At 64.7% G+C, this 20,424-nt stretch overlaps 2 protein-coding genes across 6 annotated transcripts; one reads left to right on the top strand and one right to left on the bottom strand.

The window, feature by feature from the left end:
• Nucleotides 1-673: 673 nt before the first annotated feature.
• Nucleotides 674-20,172, bottom strand: PGAP2 (post-GPI attachment to proteins 2). 5 transcript variants are annotated; one of them, XM_040539662.1, is made up of 6 exons: nucleotides 20,120-20,172; nucleotides 19,423-19,597; nucleotides 16,652-16,904; nucleotides 9,804-9,910; nucleotides 2,020-2,128; nucleotides 674-1,731 (listed from the first exon to the last, which is right to left on the bottom strand). In XM_040539662.1, the coding sequence occupies exons 2-6, from the start codon at nucleotides 19,585-19,587 to the stop codon at nucleotides 1,601-1,603; spliced, it is 765 nt and encodes a 254-aa protein (XP_040395596.1). In that variant the 5' UTR covers nucleotides 19,588-19,597; nucleotides 20,120-20,172; the 3' UTR covers nucleotides 674-1,600. The 5 variants fall into 5 exon arrangements, with proteins under 5 accessions (XP_040395596.1, XP_040395687.1, XP_040395765.1 ...); XM_040539753.1 differs by having other exon boundaries at nucleotides 9,816-9,910; XM_040539831.1 differs by lacking the exons at nucleotides 9,804-9,910; nucleotides 20,120-20,172 and having other exon boundaries at nucleotides 19,423-19,648.
• On the top strand, nucleotides 3,252-4,311 carry LOC121060433. Its single transcript, XM_040538257.1, has 3 exons — nucleotides 3,252-3,463; nucleotides 3,529-3,784; nucleotides 3,820-4,311. Exons 1-3 carry the CDS (start codon nucleotides 3,252-3,254, stop codon nucleotides 4,309-4,311), a joined length of 960 nt encoding a protein of 319 aa, XP_040394191.1.
• Nucleotides 20,173-20,424: the final 252 nt, after the last annotated feature.

Here is a 20,424-nt window from a genome sequence, read left to right as displayed (position 1 = left end):
AGCTGGCTCAGCCCAGCGTGGCTGCCCCACGTCCCGTGCCCCATATCTCACGTCCTGTGCCCCATATCCCACGTCCCGTGCCCCATATCCCAAGTCCCCTGCCCCGTGACCACCCAGCCCAGCCCTGCAGCATCTGCAGCCGCGTCAGGCCCCCGGGGCCGGGCGGGGAGCGGAGCCTCCAGCTGCGGGGAGGACTCGGCCAACAGCTCCCACCCGCCCCGCGCCCCGCCAGGGCTGCCCAGTGCACGCGTCCCGCAGCCAGCCCCAGCGCCTGGATCCGCATCCTGCACCCAGCCCGGCCCCGCATCGCCTTGGGGGTCCTGGGGAGGGGAGGGGTGCAGGTGGAGTGCCAGGGCTGTGCCAGGGCCGTGCCGGGCTGCAGCACCGGGGGATTGGGCACGTGCCTGTCCCCAGCCTGCTGCGTGCCACCGCGGCACCGCCATGCCCAGCACCCCGATGCAGTGCCTGCAGGGATTGGCACAGGGCACAAAACAGTGGCCCTGGGCTGGGTGCCAGCTCAGCCCCAATCGTGCCGATGTCCACGCGGGCACCGGAGCAGCTCCAGGCACAGCTGCAGGGAGCCGAGCCCCCAGCCCGCCCTGGCCGCAGGTGATGGTGAGGTGAGGAGGAGGAGGAGGGAGGGCAGTGAGGAGGCAGAGAGTCTGCAGAGAGCTCACAAAAATATTCAGTGCTTTATTTCATCCTCAAAACCAACGAGAACACGCTGCTGGGAGGTGCCACGCCACACGCATGCAGGCAGGGGGATGGGTGGAACCCGGTGCGGCGGGGCACGCACGGGTGGAGACGTGCGAGGGGCTGCCCAGCCCCACTGGGACCCTGGCCGGGGCCCCTCCAGCTCGGCCCGGGGCGCCTTTGCCCCATTGCAGTGCCGGGGCTCCGAGGGGCCTGGCTCAGCCCCAGCCTCTGCAGCTTGTGCCCAGCTCTGCCCCAGCCCTGCAGCGAACCGCCCGAGGCGTTCACGCTGCTCAGTTCTGGGGGTGCGACTGGAGAGACACGGGGTGGGGGCTCCCTTAAGCTTCGCAGCCCCCTCTGGGCCATGAGCCCTTGTTGGAGATCTTGGCCAAGGGTCCCCTGACAAAGTTCCCCCAGCCTGGAGGAGAAACCGTGAGGCCACCCAGCTGGAGCGTGGGGCAAGGAAAGGACCCTCCAAAGAACCAGGCAGCAGCCGCCTGACCCCTTGCCTGCCCTCCCCTGCGTCCCAAGGCCAGGAGGGAGCTGGGGCAGGGAGCCTTGGCCACGCGGGTCCCCGTGTCCCCTGTGTATGAGAGCTCTGGCCATGGGCAGGGACCACGCACAGCACCAACACGTGGAGCCCAGGACACGGAGATGTCTGCGGCAGCAGGGGGGGGCTCTGCCCCGAGCGCCGCAGCACAGAGGGAAGGGGCTCGGCTTCCTGTCCCCGCCGCGGGTCTAGTGCCTCCACGGGAGAGCCCCGGCTACCGGCAGGCACAAACCCCTCGCCCACAGCCCCGCCGGGCAGGGGCTGCAGACTGCACCCACGGCACGGCTCAGCACCGGTCCAGGGTGCCTGCGGCCGGCTCCGGGACGGGCGACGCGCCCGGCGGCGTGCAGGGCCCGGCTAGAAGTGCTTGTCTTCCAGCATGGAGCTCACCACCAGCTCCTTGTTGCTGAAGTCCCAGAAGGCAGTCATGTGGAAGGCCATGTTGGAGAGGACAACCAGGTACTCCAGGAAAGCAAAAATGGTGTAAACTGGCAGAGGAAACGCAGCGGGTTAGTGGGAAGTGCCGCCCTGCAGCCGGATTTGTCCCCAGGCCTTGGGGACCTCTTGGGGACACGTCCCAGGGCTGCAAGGACGCGGGGCAGGGGCTCGGTGCCAGGCCTCAGCCAGATGCAGGGCAGAGGAGGGCAGGAGAAGGGCGGCTGGGCACCATCCTGCGCGGGGGCTCCTGCTGCGCCACAGCCGCTCTGAGCAGGGTGACCCCGGCCCCTTCCCCGCACCCCGGCACGGCCGAGCGGCACAGAGGTGCACGTCCGTACCTCCAGGCCCGCAGTACCAGTTGTGGTGGAAGTAGACACACACGGCAAACGCGAAGGTGATGAAGGTAAAGAAGAAGAGCAGCTGCTTCCACTTGTACGACTTGCGCTCCTGGAAGAGACCGAGGGCACCTGCTCACAGCCTGGCCGCCCGCATGGCCCCGGTGCTGGATCCGTCCCCGTCACGGCGCACGTGGCACCGTGGGGACATGGGACATGGGCAGACCCCACCAGCCCCCTGCACTGCACCGTGCCCTGGCACTGCTAGCATCTGGGAACAGTGCCTGCAGCAGAGCTCACACTGGCAGCCAGGGAAGGGGCAATGGCACAACCAGACACGGATCCTCCAGCCCCAGGCGTGGGGAATTCACCAGCGTGGGCAGCCGGTGCCGCGTGGGAGGCACCGCGCGAGCCGCAGCAGGGCTCGGGCACGCGTCCCTGGTGAGCGCCAGCATCAGGGTTGGACCCAGGCGGAGGACACGGGGATGCCACCCACGGCCCCCCGGGCCCTGGTTGTTATTCCTGCTGCTGAGTGGGAGGGGAATTTTCCTCTCGCCTGATGTTTCACGTGAGACAAAAACTCCATTTTCAGGGACTGCTGAGAATAAGGAAAATTTAAATTGCCCCATCACACTTTCCATTACCCCACCGAAAGCGCGCCTGCAGGCTCAGCCCGCCGCCCTGAGCACAAACAGGTTGCGGCGGGGAGGAAAACCCAGAGAGGAAGGGCGGCCTCGCGGTTACGGTTGCCATCTGGGGGCTCGGGGAGCTCAGCCCGACGCCTCCCGGCGCTCCCCTACACCCCATGGCCGCCCCCCTTGCGCCAGCCCCGCTCGCCCACCGGGAGCACAGGGCGAGGAGCTGGGGGTGCGCTGGGCGGCGCGGGGTGGAGCGCGGCGGTGCCAGCCGGTGCTCGGCAGCAGGCAGCGCGCGGGCCCACGGCCGCGTTATGCAAAGTTTCGCACCGGAAAAGCGGGTCACGGCACAGCCTTGTTTTCATCCAGGTCCCACGGCAGCGGAAACAGTCGCACGCCAGAGGCAGCGGTGGAGCCCCGCTCGTCTCAGCAAGGTGAGCGGCAGCGCCCCGCTCTCCGGCTCCTGCGCTGCGGCACTGCGCCTCGCTGCACCACATCGCGCTGAGCTGCGCCCCGCGGCGCTGCATCAAGCTGTACAGCACGCCGGGCTGCTCTGCAGTGTGCTGCGCCTCGTGGCACCGTGCTGCGCTGCATGGCAGCATGTGGCACTGCACCACACCTCGAGGCACCGCACCGCACCTCGTGGTACCGTGCTGCACTGCGCTGCGCCGCACTTTGTGGCACCATGCTGTGCTGCATGGCAGCAGGTGGCACCGCACCGCACCTCGTGGCACCGTGCTGTGCTGCACCATGCTGCACCTCGTGGCAGCGCGCTGCACCACATGGCAGCACATGGCACTGCACTGCACCTCGTGGCACCGTGCTGCACTGCGCTGCGCCGCACTTTGTGGCACCATGCTGTGCTGCATGGCAGCAGGTGGCACCGCACCGCACCTCGTGGCACCGTGCTGTGCTGCACCATGCTGCACCTCGTGGCAGCGCGCTGCACCACATGGCAGCACATGGCACTGCACTGCACCTTGTGGCACCGTGCTGCGCCTCATGGCACCCTGCTGTGCTGCATGACAGCACATGGCACCGCAACACACCTCGTGGCACTGTTCTGCGCTGCATGGCAGCACGTGGCACTGCACCGCACCTCGTGGCACTGCACCGCACCTCGTGACACCGTGGTGCACTGCTCCGTGCCACACCTTGTGGCACCGTGCTGCGCTGCACCTTGTTGCACCTCGTGGCACCGTGCTGCACTGCATGGCAGCATGTGGCATTGCTCCACACCTTGTGGCACCGCACCACACCTCGTGGCACTGTGCTCTGCTGCATGGCAGCACAGGGCACTGCACCACACCTCGGGGCACCGTGCTGCACTGCACCATGCTGCACTGCTTCACTGAGCTGCACTGCACCACGTCCAGTGCACTACTCTGCACCTGGTGGTGCTGCGCTGCACCCCGTGGCACCACGCAGCTCTGAGCTCCTCCACCTTCATGCACTGCGTCACACAGCACCTCCCCACGCTCCGTCCCCCCAGCCCCCGACGACAAGCCCTGCAGGAAGGCGCTGCTTGCAGCGGGATTACGGCACAGCCAGGTTCCTTCAAGTGCCCCCAGGACTTGGCGGCCAAGAGCTGGGACGGGAACGGTGCCGCAGGCGCAGAGCTGCAGGGTACGGGGCTGAGCTGCACGTGCCCTGGCACTGAGGATTAATTCTGCCCTGGGCAGCACCTAATTAGCTGTTTTTCTCTATAATCCTTCCTCGGGATGGGCTCAGCCCAGAGTCTCACCCCCCCGCTGCAGGGAAAAGCCGAGCTAAGCCGCGGGGCAGACAGCTCTGGAGGGCAGGGGGGGCCCAGGCAGCACCGGGGGGGGGGCGCAGGGGCTCCAAGCAGGAGCCTGAGGCAGCCCCTCACAGCCCGTGCTCCAGCTGCAGGTGGGCGACAAGAGGGACAAGGCAGTCCCAGGGACATGGGACAAGCTCGGGATACGTGCTGAGCCAGGCAGGGCGGCCTGACAGCATGGCCATGGAGACCCCTGTGCCTGTCCCTGTCCCTGTCCCGGCACCGGTGCAGCGCATCGATGGAAACCGGGACTTCGTGCTTCCTGGTGGACACGGCCCCCGACCCCCGCACGCTGCTCCTCACGCACACAGCCCCCTGAGCCAGCCCTCTGCGTTTGGACACGCGTCTGGCCCAGCAAACCACAGGCGCGTTATATTTAGAGCCGCAGTTTGCAGGCTCTGAGCTGCAGCACACTGCCCCGTGCACGCAAAGGTGAGTCAGGAGCGGGAGGCAGACAGGGGGGGACAGGAGGACAAAACGGCACTGGCTGCACCCACCAGTGTGGAGGGGCATGGCCCCGTGCCCTGTGCCCCGTGCCGAGCCCACGGACAGCCCCCAGCCACCCCTTCCCTCTGGGGAGAGCCCCGCGCCGCGAGCCCCAGCCGTGGAGCTGCGGGACGGGCAGCAGGAGGCACGCATCCTGCCTGCTCCTCCACCACCTCCGGGGAGGGTCCCTGCGGGGTTTATGCCTCAGTGCCCCACGGGGACGTGTCACAGGAGGGCAAAGGTGAATTAGTTCAAAACGCGTCAACATTCCACGTGCAGACCAAGCGCCAGTCCCAACCGCGTCCCACGCAGGGGGCTCGGGTTTTCCAGAGACCCTCTCTGCGCTGGGAGCCGGCCCTTCCCGGGGGCTACGTGCTGCACGCCGGCCCAGCTCGCCCCCGAGAGCGCTTCTGGCTTCCCTGCGGTGAACGCGAAGCCGAGCGGCTCCAGCAGCGCGAGCTGAGCGCCGGGATATTTATAGCGGCCTCGGGTGAGCCGCCGCCGCGGGCCGCTGTCGCCGCGCTGCAGGCGATCGCTGGCGGGGAGCTGGGCTGAAACCACGCGTGCTCACGGACCCCGCTCGCAGCTCAGCTCCCGAGGGGCTGGCAGTTTGGCACGGCACGGCACGGCTCGGCACAGCGGGGTGGCACGGCACGGCACGGCACGGAGGCACAGCACGGCACGGCCCCAGCGCCCGGCCGCTGCGCGCGTGCATGCGTGTCTCCGGGCCGGAACGCAGACGAGGGTGACGCCAGCTGCCGGGGAAGAGGAGAAATGTGTTTGCAAACAAGAAGTGAAACCAGGCTGCCCGGCTGCGCTGCTCCCCGTGGCACGGGGCTGCGGGGGCCTGCAGCTGGCCCGGAGCAGGGGCTGCGCTGGGGAGCGGCCGCAGCGATGTGCCAGGCGTGTGCGGGGCGCAGCGCGGGGTTCCACCCACTGGAGGCTCTGACCGTTTTCCTTTTCCCCCCCGAGCGCCCATCTGGTGCCCCTTCCCCTCCTCCTCCCTGCCCGCTTTCCTTTCCCCCCCCCCGCAGAGCTTTATTTTCCTTTCTCTCGTTCTCTGCAGCTGGAAACCGTCTGCGCTTCCCCATTGCGAGCCAGTTCCCCAGCACCTTCCTGCCCTTGCAGCAGGCGGTTGCAACACGCGCCCTGGGGAGCGCGAGGCTTTTGCAACACCGATTCCTGTCACACACGTGCTCACCCCAGCGCAGCCCGGCAGCTTCGGGGCCTCCAGCGAAGGGCCCCGGTGCCGCCGCGCTGCGGCTCTGCGCCCTCCTGCGGGGTGGGACGGCGCGGGGACCTGGCCCAGAAACGGCCCCAGGTTCAGCCCTGGCAAACCCGGGCTCGGTCGGGGAGCTCTGGCGGCTTCCCCAGCTGCAGGTGGGCCAGGGCACGGGGCTCACACTGCCAGGAGCCCCATCCCTCGCTCCCGGGGACCTGCCCTCTGCAGGGAATGGTTCCTGGGAGCAGCAGAGGGGACGCTTTGTCACCAGCCGAGCACAGCCCTAGAGCAGCGCCCTGGCAGCGGGTGGGGAAAGCGCCTCTGCTCGGAGCCTCTGAGACGAGGCCGGGCAAGGGGCTGGAAGAAACGCCACGGCCGCGGCGGGGCTGGACACGATGACTTCGGGGTGCAGACGCTGCTCCTGCTCCAGGGCTGGGGGATGGCAGAGGTGAACAAATTGCCCCACGACCGAGGTGAAGCGAGCCGGAGCCCGGCTCCGAGGCACCACCAGGGCCGTTCCTGGGCACCCTTGGCTTTCCCTGCGAGAAGAGACAGCCCGTGCTCTCCCCTAAAATAACCCCGCGAGGCTCCCAGCGCACGGCACAATCCGGCCAGCTCAGCAGCTGCCGCGCTTCTCCCTGCTGGGCCGGGCAGTCCCCGCTGGCCACACGGCGCGGGGCGAGGAGGATGTGGCACCGGCACCATGCCCGCAGCGGCCCCCGGCACGGCCCCGTGCTCGCCTCGTGGCCCCGAGCACAGCCCCCAGACTCGCACTGGGGCCACGGGACGAGCCCAGGGAAGCCGAGCAGCAGGACAAACCCCACATAATTTTGCCCGGCCCAGAGACGGGGGGCGTTATGAGAGCGACTCACGGCAGAGCCCCGGCTGCGTTTTGGAGGTGCCGACGGGGCGCCAGAGCCGCCCTGCGGACGGGCAGCTCCCCGGGGAGGCCTCCCCCCGCCGCGGGCTCAGTCCCGGACCCGCCGCTTCCAGAAGGGTTTAATGCGAGAGCTTTTCCGTTGCACACGCACTTTCTTTTCCAGAGGACCTCGCTCCCCGGGCGACAGCACCATCTGCTGACAGGCGGCCCCGCAGCCCCATCGAAACCAGCCCGGGCTCGGGGCCAGGTTTCCTGGGGTCCTGGGCTGCGCTGCCTCCTCTGCACCCACAGCTCTGGGTGCTGAGCTCCGAGTCTAATCCTGTCCAGGGGGAGAGCCTGGGGCCTCTTACAACCAACCCAGAGCCGCTGGGCGCTGTCCCCACGCAGCCCCTCTCCATGCCAGCGTGGCTGAGGCTGGGGCACCTCCGGGTCTGCCGATCTCCAGGTGGGTGTCTCTGGCTTTGTGCTACCTGCTTCAAGCCCTGCTCCAGCGGGGCCACCCGGGGCCGCTCGCACGTGGCCCGGTGCTGGGCTGGGCACACACACCAAGACCCGACCCCGCGTGCTGACTGCAGGCTCGGCTCGAGCCCTGCAGCATCGGGGAGGGGACGGCAGCGAGGACGAGCAGCCGAGACACGTGGAGCCCGTAAGCTCTGCGGGTGCAGGGTGCTCCCCACACCTCACAGCCCCTTCAGATGCAGGGGATGCGGGGGTGCAGCCGTGTGGGGAGGGCTCTGGGCAGAAAGGACACCTCTGCTCGCTGTGCCGGCCTCCCGGCAAGGAGAGGAACGGCCCCGGGGCGATGCGGCCGGAGGACAGCCTGCAGGCAGAAGTGCTGCCAGACGGCAAAGGGGCACCTCGGGCTGGTGCAAGGACTTTGGTCCCCGCGTTTCCCAGCACAGAGTTCAGAGACACCCCCCTGGAGATCAGCAGACAGAAGCCGGCTGCCTACTGGCAGGTTGCTCGCCCTCATCCTCCCCGCAGCCACGCTGCCGTGTGGCAGGGACACGTGGGGCCACAGCGCCCTGCCCGCTGCAGCGCGGCCGGGTGTGCCGAAAGGCACCGAGCGCATGCTCCGGCGTGGCACGGGAACGTCCACCGAGCTCACAGCCCGCATCCGAGCCGGTGCTCCCGGGAGCCAACAGCAGGACGAGCGCTGCTGCCAACGTGCCACGAGCTGGTCTTGGTGTTACGGAGCTGTCACGCCCGCAGGCACACGCGTCCTGTTGGCACATGCTGCTCGGGGAGCCCTCATCTGAGCTGCAGGACTGCGAGGGAGAGGTGCAGGGGGTGCAAAAACAGGGAAAGCAAAAAAAAAAAGATGAAATAGAGGAAGCTACTGGGAAGCCAAGGGGTGATTTCCGCACGCCCGCTGCTCCCTTTGCAGCGCGCTGCCCCGGGGCTCCTGTCGCCCACGCTCTGTCCCGCCACCAGACCGCAAGCACGGCGAAGCCACCTGGCTTGGCAAACCGCTGCCACGGCCGCAGAGCAACGGCCGCAGCCTTCTGCCGGTTCTTAGCCCGGGCAGCAGCAGCGTGCGGCCCCCCAGACGCGCTGAGGTCGGTCGGCAGACACTGCTGACCACGCGAACACCACCCCGTTGGGGCAGATCCGAGGTGCAGCCCTGTCCCCTGCCCGCCTCCGAGACCTGCACGTGCCCCAGCGCCCTGAGAGCCTCAGAAGCCCCTTCCGTGGTGCAGCCTGCAGCCGAGCACAAGTGCCGGACGCTGCTTTCCTGGGTACCCGAAACAAGCCAGCAGCCGTACAGGCTCGGTGAACTGTCAGAAGGGGAGGACAAACGGATGTGATGAAGCGGGAGCCCTACTGAAGCACGCTCTGTGGCTGTCCGTGCCAGCCCCAGGCACAGCGCCCATCCTGCTCCGCACGCCCTCACTTGGCAGACGTGTGCTCCCACCCCTCGCCAGCTCCCCAGCCCCAGGACAGAGCGGTGCGCGCACGTCCCGCGTGGCTTCACCCAGTTCTGCTTTGCGAGGCCACCACCGGCCCTGTGCCGCACGGCTCGGGGACCTGCTGCCCAGCGGTGCTGGAACCTGGGGCAGGGAGGGCGGGACGGGGGCAGCAGGGCGGGGAGGGAAAGCACAGAGATCCGGGGCCCCAGGCAGAGCTGCGTGCAGGCAGACGGAGCGCTCGCACCGCCGAGCCTCCCGTCCTGTGCTGCCGCTCGTGGCACGCTCGTGGTGCGGAACCGACAGGGCGCCAGGTAGAGCCGCGTCCAGGTGACGGAGCCAGAAGCCTGGCTCTCTGCCTGGCCAGGGGGCCCCCGAGCCCACGGCCCCCCCGGACAACAAGACCCACGGCCATCCCGCTCGGCAGGACCGCCAGGAGCGCTCGGGGCAGCTCCTCCCCGGAGCAGAGGGCTTGCACGGTGCCTGCGTCCCGCCGCCGCAGCCGCCCCCGTTGGCAGGAGCAGCAGGGTCACCGCGCCCCGGCAGGGCCCCAAACGGGCACCCTCAGGCAGGGCAGACCCCGGGGGACACGGGCCGGGTGGCTGGTCAGGTGTCAGCTCCATGTGAAAACGAGAGAGGAGGAAATTAAGACATTCCTCCCTGGTTTGTTCTGGTAAATTGGACCAAATCGTGGGTTTTGGTGACCGCCTTCCCTTCCGCCCCTTTCACTCCAACGTCAAGGGTTTTCCCACCCGGTTCGGGTTATTTCAAAGTGAGGTACAGGTGAAGCCCTGCCACCGCCAGCCGAGAGCCCCGGCCCCGAGCGCAGCGCGCAGAGAAGAAAGGAAAGTGTCTGTACCTCGGGACTTACTGTGTGTTTCTTAGTCATCCTCCAGAGGATGCACGTCAGGAGCATGTGGCCCAGAGCCGACGTGATAAAGACGATGAAGGCATTTTCGTGGATTGCTGAATCAACGAGACAACAGGTTTCCTGTTAAATCTGGGCACGGAAGTGAGCTGAGAGCACAGGGGGAAGGGACAGGCTTTGAGAGGGCAAAGAGCCGCTGGGCACGGCCCTGCTGGCGGCCCCCATGCCCCGGGGATGCTGTGCCAAGGGCGAGCAGCGGCCGAGGAGCCTTGACAGGACAGCGCAGCATCGCGCCAGCCGTGCCGAGAAGGGGGAGGGAGAGCTGGCAGCAAAGGGATCTGTCCTCGTGGCTCCCTCTAAGCCCGGGGCAGGCGTGGGACGTGAGCCTCGTAGCAGGCACGATGTGTTCAGGAGGGCTTAGCCCCGAGGCGAGGAGCCTCGAGCCGAGCGTGGCTGTAAGCCGCAGGCGCCCTGGGCAGCGGCTCAGCGTCACCATTAGCGCCCCTGGGAGGGACGGGCGACCCGAGGCACGGAGGGAGGTTTGCAGTGAGACAGTCAGGGGTCCAGAAAGGGATCCGGCCTCCTGCATTCAACCCAGCCACTAACTGCTGTCGCCAGCACCGAGGCCACCCTGCGTCACTGAGCTGACACCGACTTATCAGGCTGGAAACGCGGCTGGCTGGAGCTCTGAACTGAAGCAGCTCGCAGACCCCCAAAGCCACACACAGACCCCAGCAATTCCAGATGAGAGATTTTTAAAGGAGTGTTTCTATGAAAAAAAAAAATAAAACAAGTTTCTTGGCCTTTTCTCCAGGAACTAAATAAAACAGAAGTTTCCCGGCCTTTTCTCCAGGAACCAAGCCCGGGGGCTGAGTTCACAGTCAAGACACCCGGCCATAAAACACGCTCCCCCTTCCTTCTCATCCCAGCTGCGGAGGAAGGGAAGCAGCGGTGGGAAGGAGCTCTCGGAGCTGGGGCTGCGAGCAGCGCCTGCAGGGGTGGGTAACCCGTGCCCGCCTCCTCCAGCTCCGAAGCTTTCCCTACAGACCTGAGGAGCTGCAATGAGGAGCTGCGAGGCGGGGCTGGCCTCAGCTTTCAGCGCGGCTTCTGCCCTTCCTCTGCTGCACTGCATCCTCCTCTTCCTCACTGCTGCCCGAGGCGCAGGGTGGTACCGGGATGCCTCGCAGGGGGCAGCGGCATGGGAAGAGGGCAGGGAGCTGGGCAGAAAGCCCCAGGGCCACAGACCTCCGTCTGCCAGAGGCTTCCACCCCCAGAGCACCAGGATTCGCAGCACGCGGAGCTGTTGGTGAGCTCACACCAGCCCCGTGCTGCGCTCCCCACGGGGAGCAAACGCCCATGAACAGGACTGGAGGAAGGGTCTGCTCGAACCCTGGGGCAGCGTGGGGCTCAGGTGAGGCAGTCTTGGAGCATCCAGGGGAAGTCCTTGGGCTCCTTTCTTGGCCCCAGTGCCACGGGCTGACCGGTGAAGGCCCAGGTTAAGCCAGCGAGTGCCCGGCTGGTGGGAGGCTTTATGGGGCTGACGTCCAGCACGCAAGCGAGAGCCCCAGGATGGGCTGCTCTGGGCACGACTCCCGGGTGAGGAGCAGAGAAATCAGCCGCTGCGCTGCAAAACGGGACAGCATCTGCGAGCAGGAAAATAAGCTTGCACCGAGCTGCCAGCCGTCTCAGCGGCCTGAAGTGCTGTGCTTCATGCACTGGCTGGTTGGTTTTCCACGACAGCAGTGGAACCACGTCCTTCTGGTGTGCAGGACGCAACGTCTCCAAACAACCACCTGGCAAGAAACCAGGACGCGCCTGCAGGGCTCTGTTCTGGGCCCCGACGGCCCTGTGGGGCACGAGCAGCCTGGGTCCTGGACCTGCTCAGCCCCACAGGCACGGTCACGGCAGTGCTGGGGGGCCCCAGGGGCCCCGGCCCATTTCGAAAGGCAACCAAAGGGCTTCCAGACCCACCGCACCTATCCTTGGAGGGAGCTTCCCTCACCCCTGTGAGATCCCCCCTGCACGAGATCAGCTGCGCCCCACATCCCCTTCCTGCAAGCAGACAAACCTCTGCCGCCGGCTCCCCCTCACCAGCCCTGCTCCAAACCCACCCGCTCTGGCCTTTCTCTCTGCAGTGCTCTGCGACTGCAACCCCTGAGCGCGGTCCCGTGGCTGGGCGCGGGATTTATTCACCCTCGTCACCCAGCTGAGCGCAGAGCAGCCGACACAGCACGCGGGCACAGCACACAGACACAGCACACAGACACAGCACACGGACACAGCACACGGACACAGCACACAGACACAGCACACAGACACGGCACACGGACACAGCACGCGGACACAGCACGCGGACACAGCACACAGACACGGCACACGGACACAGCACACGGACACAGCACGCGGACACAGCACACAGACACAGCACACAGACAGCACGCGGACACAGCACACGGACACAGCACACGGACACGGCACACAGACACAGCACACAGACACAGCACACGGACACAGCACACAGACACGGCACACGGACACAGCACACGGACACAGCACGCGGACACAGCACACGGACACAGCACACAGACACAGCACACAGACACGGCACACGGACACAGCACACGGACACAGCACACAGACACGGCACACGGACACAGCACACAGACACAGCACACGGACAGCACACAGACACGGCACACGGACACAGCACACGGACACAGCACACGGACACAGCACACAGACACAGCACACGGACACAGCACACGGACACAGCACACAGACACAGCACACGGACACAGACACGGACACAGCACACAGACACAGCACACAGACACAGCACACGGACACAGCACACGGACACAGCACACGGACACAGCACACGGACACAGCACACGGACACAGCACACAGACACAGCACACAGACACAGCACACGGACACAGCACACGGACACAGCACACGGACACAGCACACAGACACAGCACACGGACACAGCACACGGACACAGCACACGGACACAGCACACGGACACAGCACGCGGACACAGCACACGGACACAGCACACAGACACAGCACACAGACACAGCACACAGACACAGCACACGGACACAGCACACGGACACAGCACACAGACACAGCACACGGACACAGCACACGGACACAGCACACGGACACAGCACACGGACACAGCACACAGACACGGCACACGACACAGCACACGGACACAGCACAGGGACACGGCACACAGACACAGCACACAGACACAGCACACGGACACAGCACACAGACACGGCACACAGACACAGCACACGGACACAGCACACGGACACGGCACACAGACACAGCACACAGACACAGCACACGGACACAGCACACAGACACAGCACACGGACACAGCACACGGACACAGCACACGGACACAGCACACAGGACACAGCACACGGACACAGCACACAGACACAGCACACGGACACAGCACACGGACACAGCACACGGACACAGCACACAGACACAGCACACAGACACAGCACACAGACACAGCACACGGACACAGCACACGGACACAGCACACAGACACAGCACACGGACACAGCACACACGGACACAGCACACGGACACAGCACACGGACACAGCACACAGACACGGCACACAGACACAGCACACGGACACAGCACACGGACACGGCACACAGACACAGCACACAGACACAGCACACGGACACAGCACACAGACACGGCACACGGACACAGCACACGGACACAGCACACGGACACAGCACACAGACACGGCACACGGACACAGCACACGGACACAGCACACGGACACGGCACACAGACACAGCACACAGACACAGCACACGGACACAGCACACAGACACGGCACACGGACACAGCACACGGACACAGCACGCGGACACAGCACGCGGACACAGCACACAGACACGGCACACGGACACAGCACACGGACACAGCACGCGGACACAGCACGCGGACACAGCACACAGACACGGCACACGGACACAGCACGCGGACACAGCACGCGGACACAGCACACAGACACGGCACACGGACACAGCACACGGACACAGCACGCGGACACAGCACGCGGACACAGCACACAGACACGGCACACGGACACAGCACACGGACACAGCACGCGGACACAGCACACAGACACAGCACACAGACAGCACGCGGACACAGCACACGGACACAGCACACGGACACGGCACACAGACACAGCACACAGACACAGCACACGGACACAGCACACAGACACGGCACACGGACACAGCACACGGACACAGCACGCGGACACAGCACACGGACACAGCACACAGACACAGCACACGGACACAGCACACGGACACAGCACACGGACACAGCACACAGACACAGCACACGGACACAGCACACAGACACGGCACACGGACACAGCACACAGACACAGCACACGGACACAGCACACAGACACAGCACACGGACACAGCACACAGACACGGCACACGGACACAGCACACGGACACAGCACACGGACACAGCACACAGACACGGCACACGGACACAGCACACGGACACAGCACACGGACACAGCACACGGACACAGCACACGGACACAGCACACAGACACAGCACACAGACACAGCACACGGACACAGCACACAGACACAGCACACGGACACAGCACACAGACACGGCACACGGACACAGCACACGGACACAGCACACAGACACAGCACACGGACACAGCACACAGACACAGCACACGGACACAGCACACGGACACAGCACACGGACACAGCACGCGGACACAGCACACGGACACAGCACACAGACACAGCACACGGACACAGCACACAGACACAGCACACGGACACAGCACACGGACACAGCACACGGACACAGCACACAGACACAGCACACGGACACAGCACACGGACACAGCACACGGACACAGCACACGGACACAGCACACAGACACGGCACACAGACACAGCACACGGACACAGCACACGGACACGGCACACAGACCCAGCACACAGACACAGCACACGGACACAGCACACAGACACGGCACACGGACACAGCACACGGACACAGCACGCGGACACAGCACACGGACACAGCACACAGACACGGCACACGGACACAGCACACGGACACAGCACACGGACACGGCACACAGACACAGCACACAGACACAGCACACGGACACAGCACACAGACACGGCACACGGACACAGCACACGGACACAGCACGCGGACACAGCACACGGACACAGCACACGGACACAGCACACGGACACAGCACACAGCACACAGCACACGGACACAGCACACAGACACGGCACACGGACACAGCACACGGACACAGCACACGGACACGGCACACAGACACAGCACACAGACACAGCACACGGACACAGCACACAGACACGGCACACGGACACAGCACACGGACACAGCACACGGACACAGCACACAGACACAGCACACGGACACAGCACACGGACACAGCACACGGACACGGCACACAGACACAGCACACAGACACAGCACACGGACACGGCACACGGACACAGCACACGGCACACAGCACACGGACACAGCACACGGACACGGCACACGGACACGGCACACAGACACAGCACACGGACACAGCACACGGACACAGCACACGGACACAGCACACAGACACAGCACACGGACACAGCACACGGACACAGCACACGGACACGGCACACAGACACAGCACACAGACAGCACGCGGGCACAGCACACGGACACAGCACACGGACACGGCACACAGACACAGCACACGGACACAGCACACAGACACAGCACACAGACACGGCACACAGACACAGCACACGGACACAGCACACGGACACAGCACACAGACACAGCACACAGACACAGCACACAGACACGGCACACGGACACGGCACACGGACACGGCACACGGACACAGCACGCGGACACAGCACACGGACACAGCACACAGACACAGCACACGGACACAGCACACGGACACAGCACACAGACACAGCACACGGACACAGCACACGGACACAGCACACGGACACAGCACACGGACACAGCACACGGACACAGCACACGGACACAGCACGCTGCTGCTGCTGCAAGTCCCAGAAGTGGCTTGGTTTCCTCTGCAACAGCACCACCTTGCTGACCTGACGCGAGTCCTCGCGCACCAACCCCGGCACCACCTCCGTAGCCCAGGACCGAGCAGCTGCTGGTGCCACCAGCTTTCAGATTCGTTTCTGATCAGACCGTGTGGGAAAAAGGAGTTTTCCTTTCCCTTCCCTTTCCCTTCCTGAACGGTGTTTCCTAGCCTAGCACGATCCTATTTTGTGCTGATTTAACCTGAAAGATTCTGATTTTGCCCTGAGGCTGACACAGGGAGTTTCGCCCAAACATTTTTGTGGGAGGGTGCTTGAAATGCTGCTACAAGAGACTTCAGGCTGGAAGCCGGCTCAGAGCCAAAGTTCAGGTGTGGAGGCAGCGCTGGTAGCAGCAACGGGCGTTGGTCTCTCTTTGCTCAGCCACGACGAGAAGCGTCGAGCACGGCCCCAGCACGGGAGGAACCAAGCAGCAATGCCGGGCACAAAAACCCCGCCTATGGCTTCAGCCACTCACCATCCCCAAGAATTCCAGGAAGAACAGGGCTATCCGCACGCTGGATGTAACTTCCACATATAAACCCCAACGTTTACAGAACCTCTTTGTTTTACCACCTTCGTTTCTCCGAGCTGCCTACCTGCAAAGCGCCCTCGGGACGCAGAGCTCCGCAGAGCCCGGCGCGGGAGGAGACACCTACCATAGTTCTCGGACGAGGACACGTAGGTCAGCACGAGGAGGGCAAAGTTCTCGAGCAGGTTGAGCAGCAGGTTGAAGTGGCACAAGCGCGGGTAGCGGGGGTGGGAGCAGTGGCAGCTCTGGTAGTGGTTCCAGTAGGCGACGGCCACCAGGAAGCGGGGCGCCGAGTGCAGCCCGATGCAGAGGCGCCAGACGTAGCGCTGCGGGGTCTCGCCGCCGATCGCCGCGCTGATGGAGGGCAGGTAGTTCGGGACCTGATGGGATACAGCAGCTTAGAGAGGCGTGGGGAGCCGGGAAGGGCAGCATGCAGCACGGCAGCAGCCCCGGTGCGTCCCCCGGGGCCACCCAGCCCCAGCTCTGCCCCAGGGGAGCAGCTCCGGGACCCCCTCGGGTTCCTCAGCTTCGCGTCCCCAGCCCTCGCCCCTTCCCTTTGGTCAGCGGTGGGCTGAAACTCCTCCACCCCCACAGCTGGAGAGAGAGGAGAGAGGTTGGCTTTGCTGCCCATCCCTAATGGAGGAAATTGATAGGGACAGCAGCAAAGATGGTGTTCAGGGAGGAACAGAAAAGCAGGAACCCCTCAACCTCACAACGAGCGCATGGCTCGGGGCTGTCCCGAGCCAGCTGGGAATGCTGCACAGGAGGTAACCCAGGCAGGACTACACTTCCAGGGAATCACAGAGTCATAGAAGCATCCGGGCTGGAAGAGACTTTCGGGATCATCAAGCTGGCCGGTCACGCCGTGCAGTGGGAACACCAGAAGGGCCAAAGCCCAACTAGCTAAAACTTCCAGTTCCCCCCGGCTACTTCCCAGGCTGCTGCACTCACGTAGAGGCAGTTAAGTTGGATCCCTAATTAGGTTGTTCTGTCGGACGAAGGGGATGGAATTCCTTCGTGCTGTTCTCCAGGTGCTCTCCTGCTGGCCTCTGATCCTTCTCCTGGCTCTGGGATCTACCGCTGGTGCTGGCACCGAACTGCCAAGAGTGTGAGGTTCCCCCTGCCCAGGGACTCAGCTGAACGCTCTCTGCACCAGCTCAACAAGCCTGCAGCCGAAGATGATCTTCCCCTCCCCTGAGGGGCAGACCCCTTCTGACCCCACAAGACCAGGTTTCTCGGGGTCCCACGGCCCAAAAGGCCCAGCCCCTGGCTCTGACACCTGCCCCACCACCACGCACCGGTCTGCTGGATTTACTGGTCCTTCCAAAGCCCTTTCCTTGGACAGCAGGATTGGAGAGGAGCCTGCCTGTGGCTCCAGAGCCCACCACGGGCTCTGCGGTCCTTCGCGATACGCCTCGGACTGCTCTCGACAGCTTCACTGGTGCCCATGTGGAACAGGGGCTGTACGAGGCTTGGCAGTGTCTTGGCACATCCCTGATACGGGCCTCTGGTGGCCACCCACCTCCCTCGGGAGCAGGTCAGGTTGGGAAATGGCCACCTCCGGTCTCCCCAGAGGGTCCCCCCCAAGAGGGTCCCCTTCCTGCTGTCACCGTCACCATTTTGGATCTTGCTCGGTCTGTCCTGGAGCCCAAAGCAACCCACGGAGCCCTGGGACTGACGTTCCCCAGACCGACTACGTTTTGCCTGAGGAACCCGCGGCCAGTCGGTGAGGAGGGGGCAGCGCCCATGTCCACGCTGCCCGTTTCTCCAAATCTGCACCGCGGCCGTGCTGCCCCACGGCCTCCTCACCACCATCCGCCTCCGTCACCCCGCCGTGCGTGGCAGGGTCACAGAACCCCAGAACCATCTGGGTGGGAAGAGACCTCAAGATCACCCAGTCCAACCTCTGCCCTAACACTAACAAGTCCTCCACTAAACCATATCACTAAGGGCTACATCTAAACGTCTTTTAAAGACCTCCAGGGATGGCGACTCAACCACCTCCCTGGGCAGCCCATCCCAATGCCTCACAACCCTTTCGGTAAAGAAGTTCTTCCTAAGATCCAACCTAAACCTCCCCTGGCGCAACTTGAGCCCATTCCCCCTCGTCCTGTCACCGGGCACATGGGAGAATAGACCAACCCCCACCTCGCTACAGCCTCCTTTAAGGTATCTATAAGGTACCTTACGGGCCTATAGGGTACCTATAAGATACCTTAAGGACCTATAGGGTACCTTAAGGACTTACATAGTATCTATAACGTACCTTAAGGACCTACAGAGTACCTATAAGGTACCTTAAGTACTTATATAGCATCTATAACGTACCTTAAGGACCTATAGAGTACCTATAAGGTACCTTAAGGACCTATAGGGCACCTATAAGGTACGTATAAGGTATCTTGAGGACCTATAGGGTACCTATAAGGTACGTATAAGGTATCTTAAGGACCTATAAGGTACCTATAAAGTACCTGAAGGACTTATAGGGTACCCATAAGGCACGTATAAGGTATCTTAAGGACCTATAGCGTACCTATAAGGTACCTTAAGGACCTATAGGGCACCTATAAGGTACGTATAAGGTATCTTAAGGACCTATAGGGTACCTATAAAGTACCTGAAGGACTTATAGGGTACCCATAAGGCACGTATAAGGTATCTTAAGGACCTATAGCGTACCTATAAGGTACCTTAAGGACCTATAGAGTACCTATAAGGTACCTATAAGGTACCTTACGGACCTATAGGGTACCTATACGGTACCTTAAGGACTTACAGGGTACCTACAAGGTACCTTAAGGTACACCTGAGGTCCCGGCGCACCTCAGGTGGAGGCGGAGGCTCGCGGCCCCCCAGGGCCATGCCACCCGAGCTGTGCGGTGCGGTGCCACTCACCCCGCAGTGGGTGGCCGTGGTCTCCTGGAAGTGGAAGAGCAGGGACCAGGTGACGCAGAAGAGGAACCCGAACAGGGGGCAGCACACGGTGCCCACGGCCAGCGTGGTGAAACGGAGCCGGAGCAGGATCCCGTCACGGTCCAGGGGCAGCGGAACCTGCAGCATGCTGCCGGGCCTGCAGACACCGGGCACGTTACCGTACCCCCGTTACCGGCCCCCTGTCACCGCACCCCCGTTACTGGCCCCCCGTTACAGGACCCCCCATTACCGGTTCCCCGTTCCCGCTCCCTGTTACCGAACCCCCGTAACCGGACCCCCATTCCCGCACCCCCCATTACCGGCCCCCCGTTCCTGGCCCCCCGTTACCACACCCCGGTTCCCAGACCCCCGTTACTGGCCCCCTGTTACTGACTCCCCGTTCCGGGGACCCCGGTCCTGTACCCCCGTTCCCGGCCCCCCGTTCCCGGCTCCCCACCACCACACCCCCGTTACCGTACCCCCCCTTCCCAGCTCCCCATTACCGGCCCCCCGTTCCCGCACCCCCGTTCCCGGATCCTCCATTACCGGTTCCCCATTACCGGCCCCCCGTTCCCGGCCCCCCGTTCCCGCAGCCCCCGCCCCGTGCCCCGCCCCCCCCGCCAGACCCCCCCCGCCCCTCCGTTCCCGGCCCCCCCGGCCCCGCCCTGCCCCCACGCACCGGCCTCGCTCCCCCTCCGCTCCGCTCCGCGCTCGGCCCCGCCCCCTCGGGAAGCCCCGCCCCCGCCTCTCTCTGATTGGTCGGCCCGGCAGAAGCCCCGCCCCCTCCGCCGGCGCAGCGCGGCGGGGGGGTTGTTCTGGACCCTTCCGCGGCGCCGGCCCCGCCCTTCGGCGGCGCGAGCCAACCGGCGCTCGGGCGGGGGCGGGCGCGCGGCTGCCCGTCAGCCAATAGAATCGAAGCGCCTCCCCCTTTCCCCCGGGGGGCGCCTCGCTTTCGCAGCGCGGCGGCCAATCGCCGGCGGGCGC

The sequence above is a fragment of the Cygnus olor genome, chromosome 1, assembly GCF_009769625.2.
Source record: "Cygnus olor isolate bCygOlo1 chromosome 1, bCygOlo1.pri.v2, whole genome shotgun sequence".
Classification (NCBI taxonomy): domain Eukaryota; kingdom Metazoa; phylum Chordata; class Aves; order Anseriformes; family Anatidae; genus Cygnus; species Cygnus olor.
This window is presented reverse-complemented; position numbering and strand designations above follow the sequence as displayed.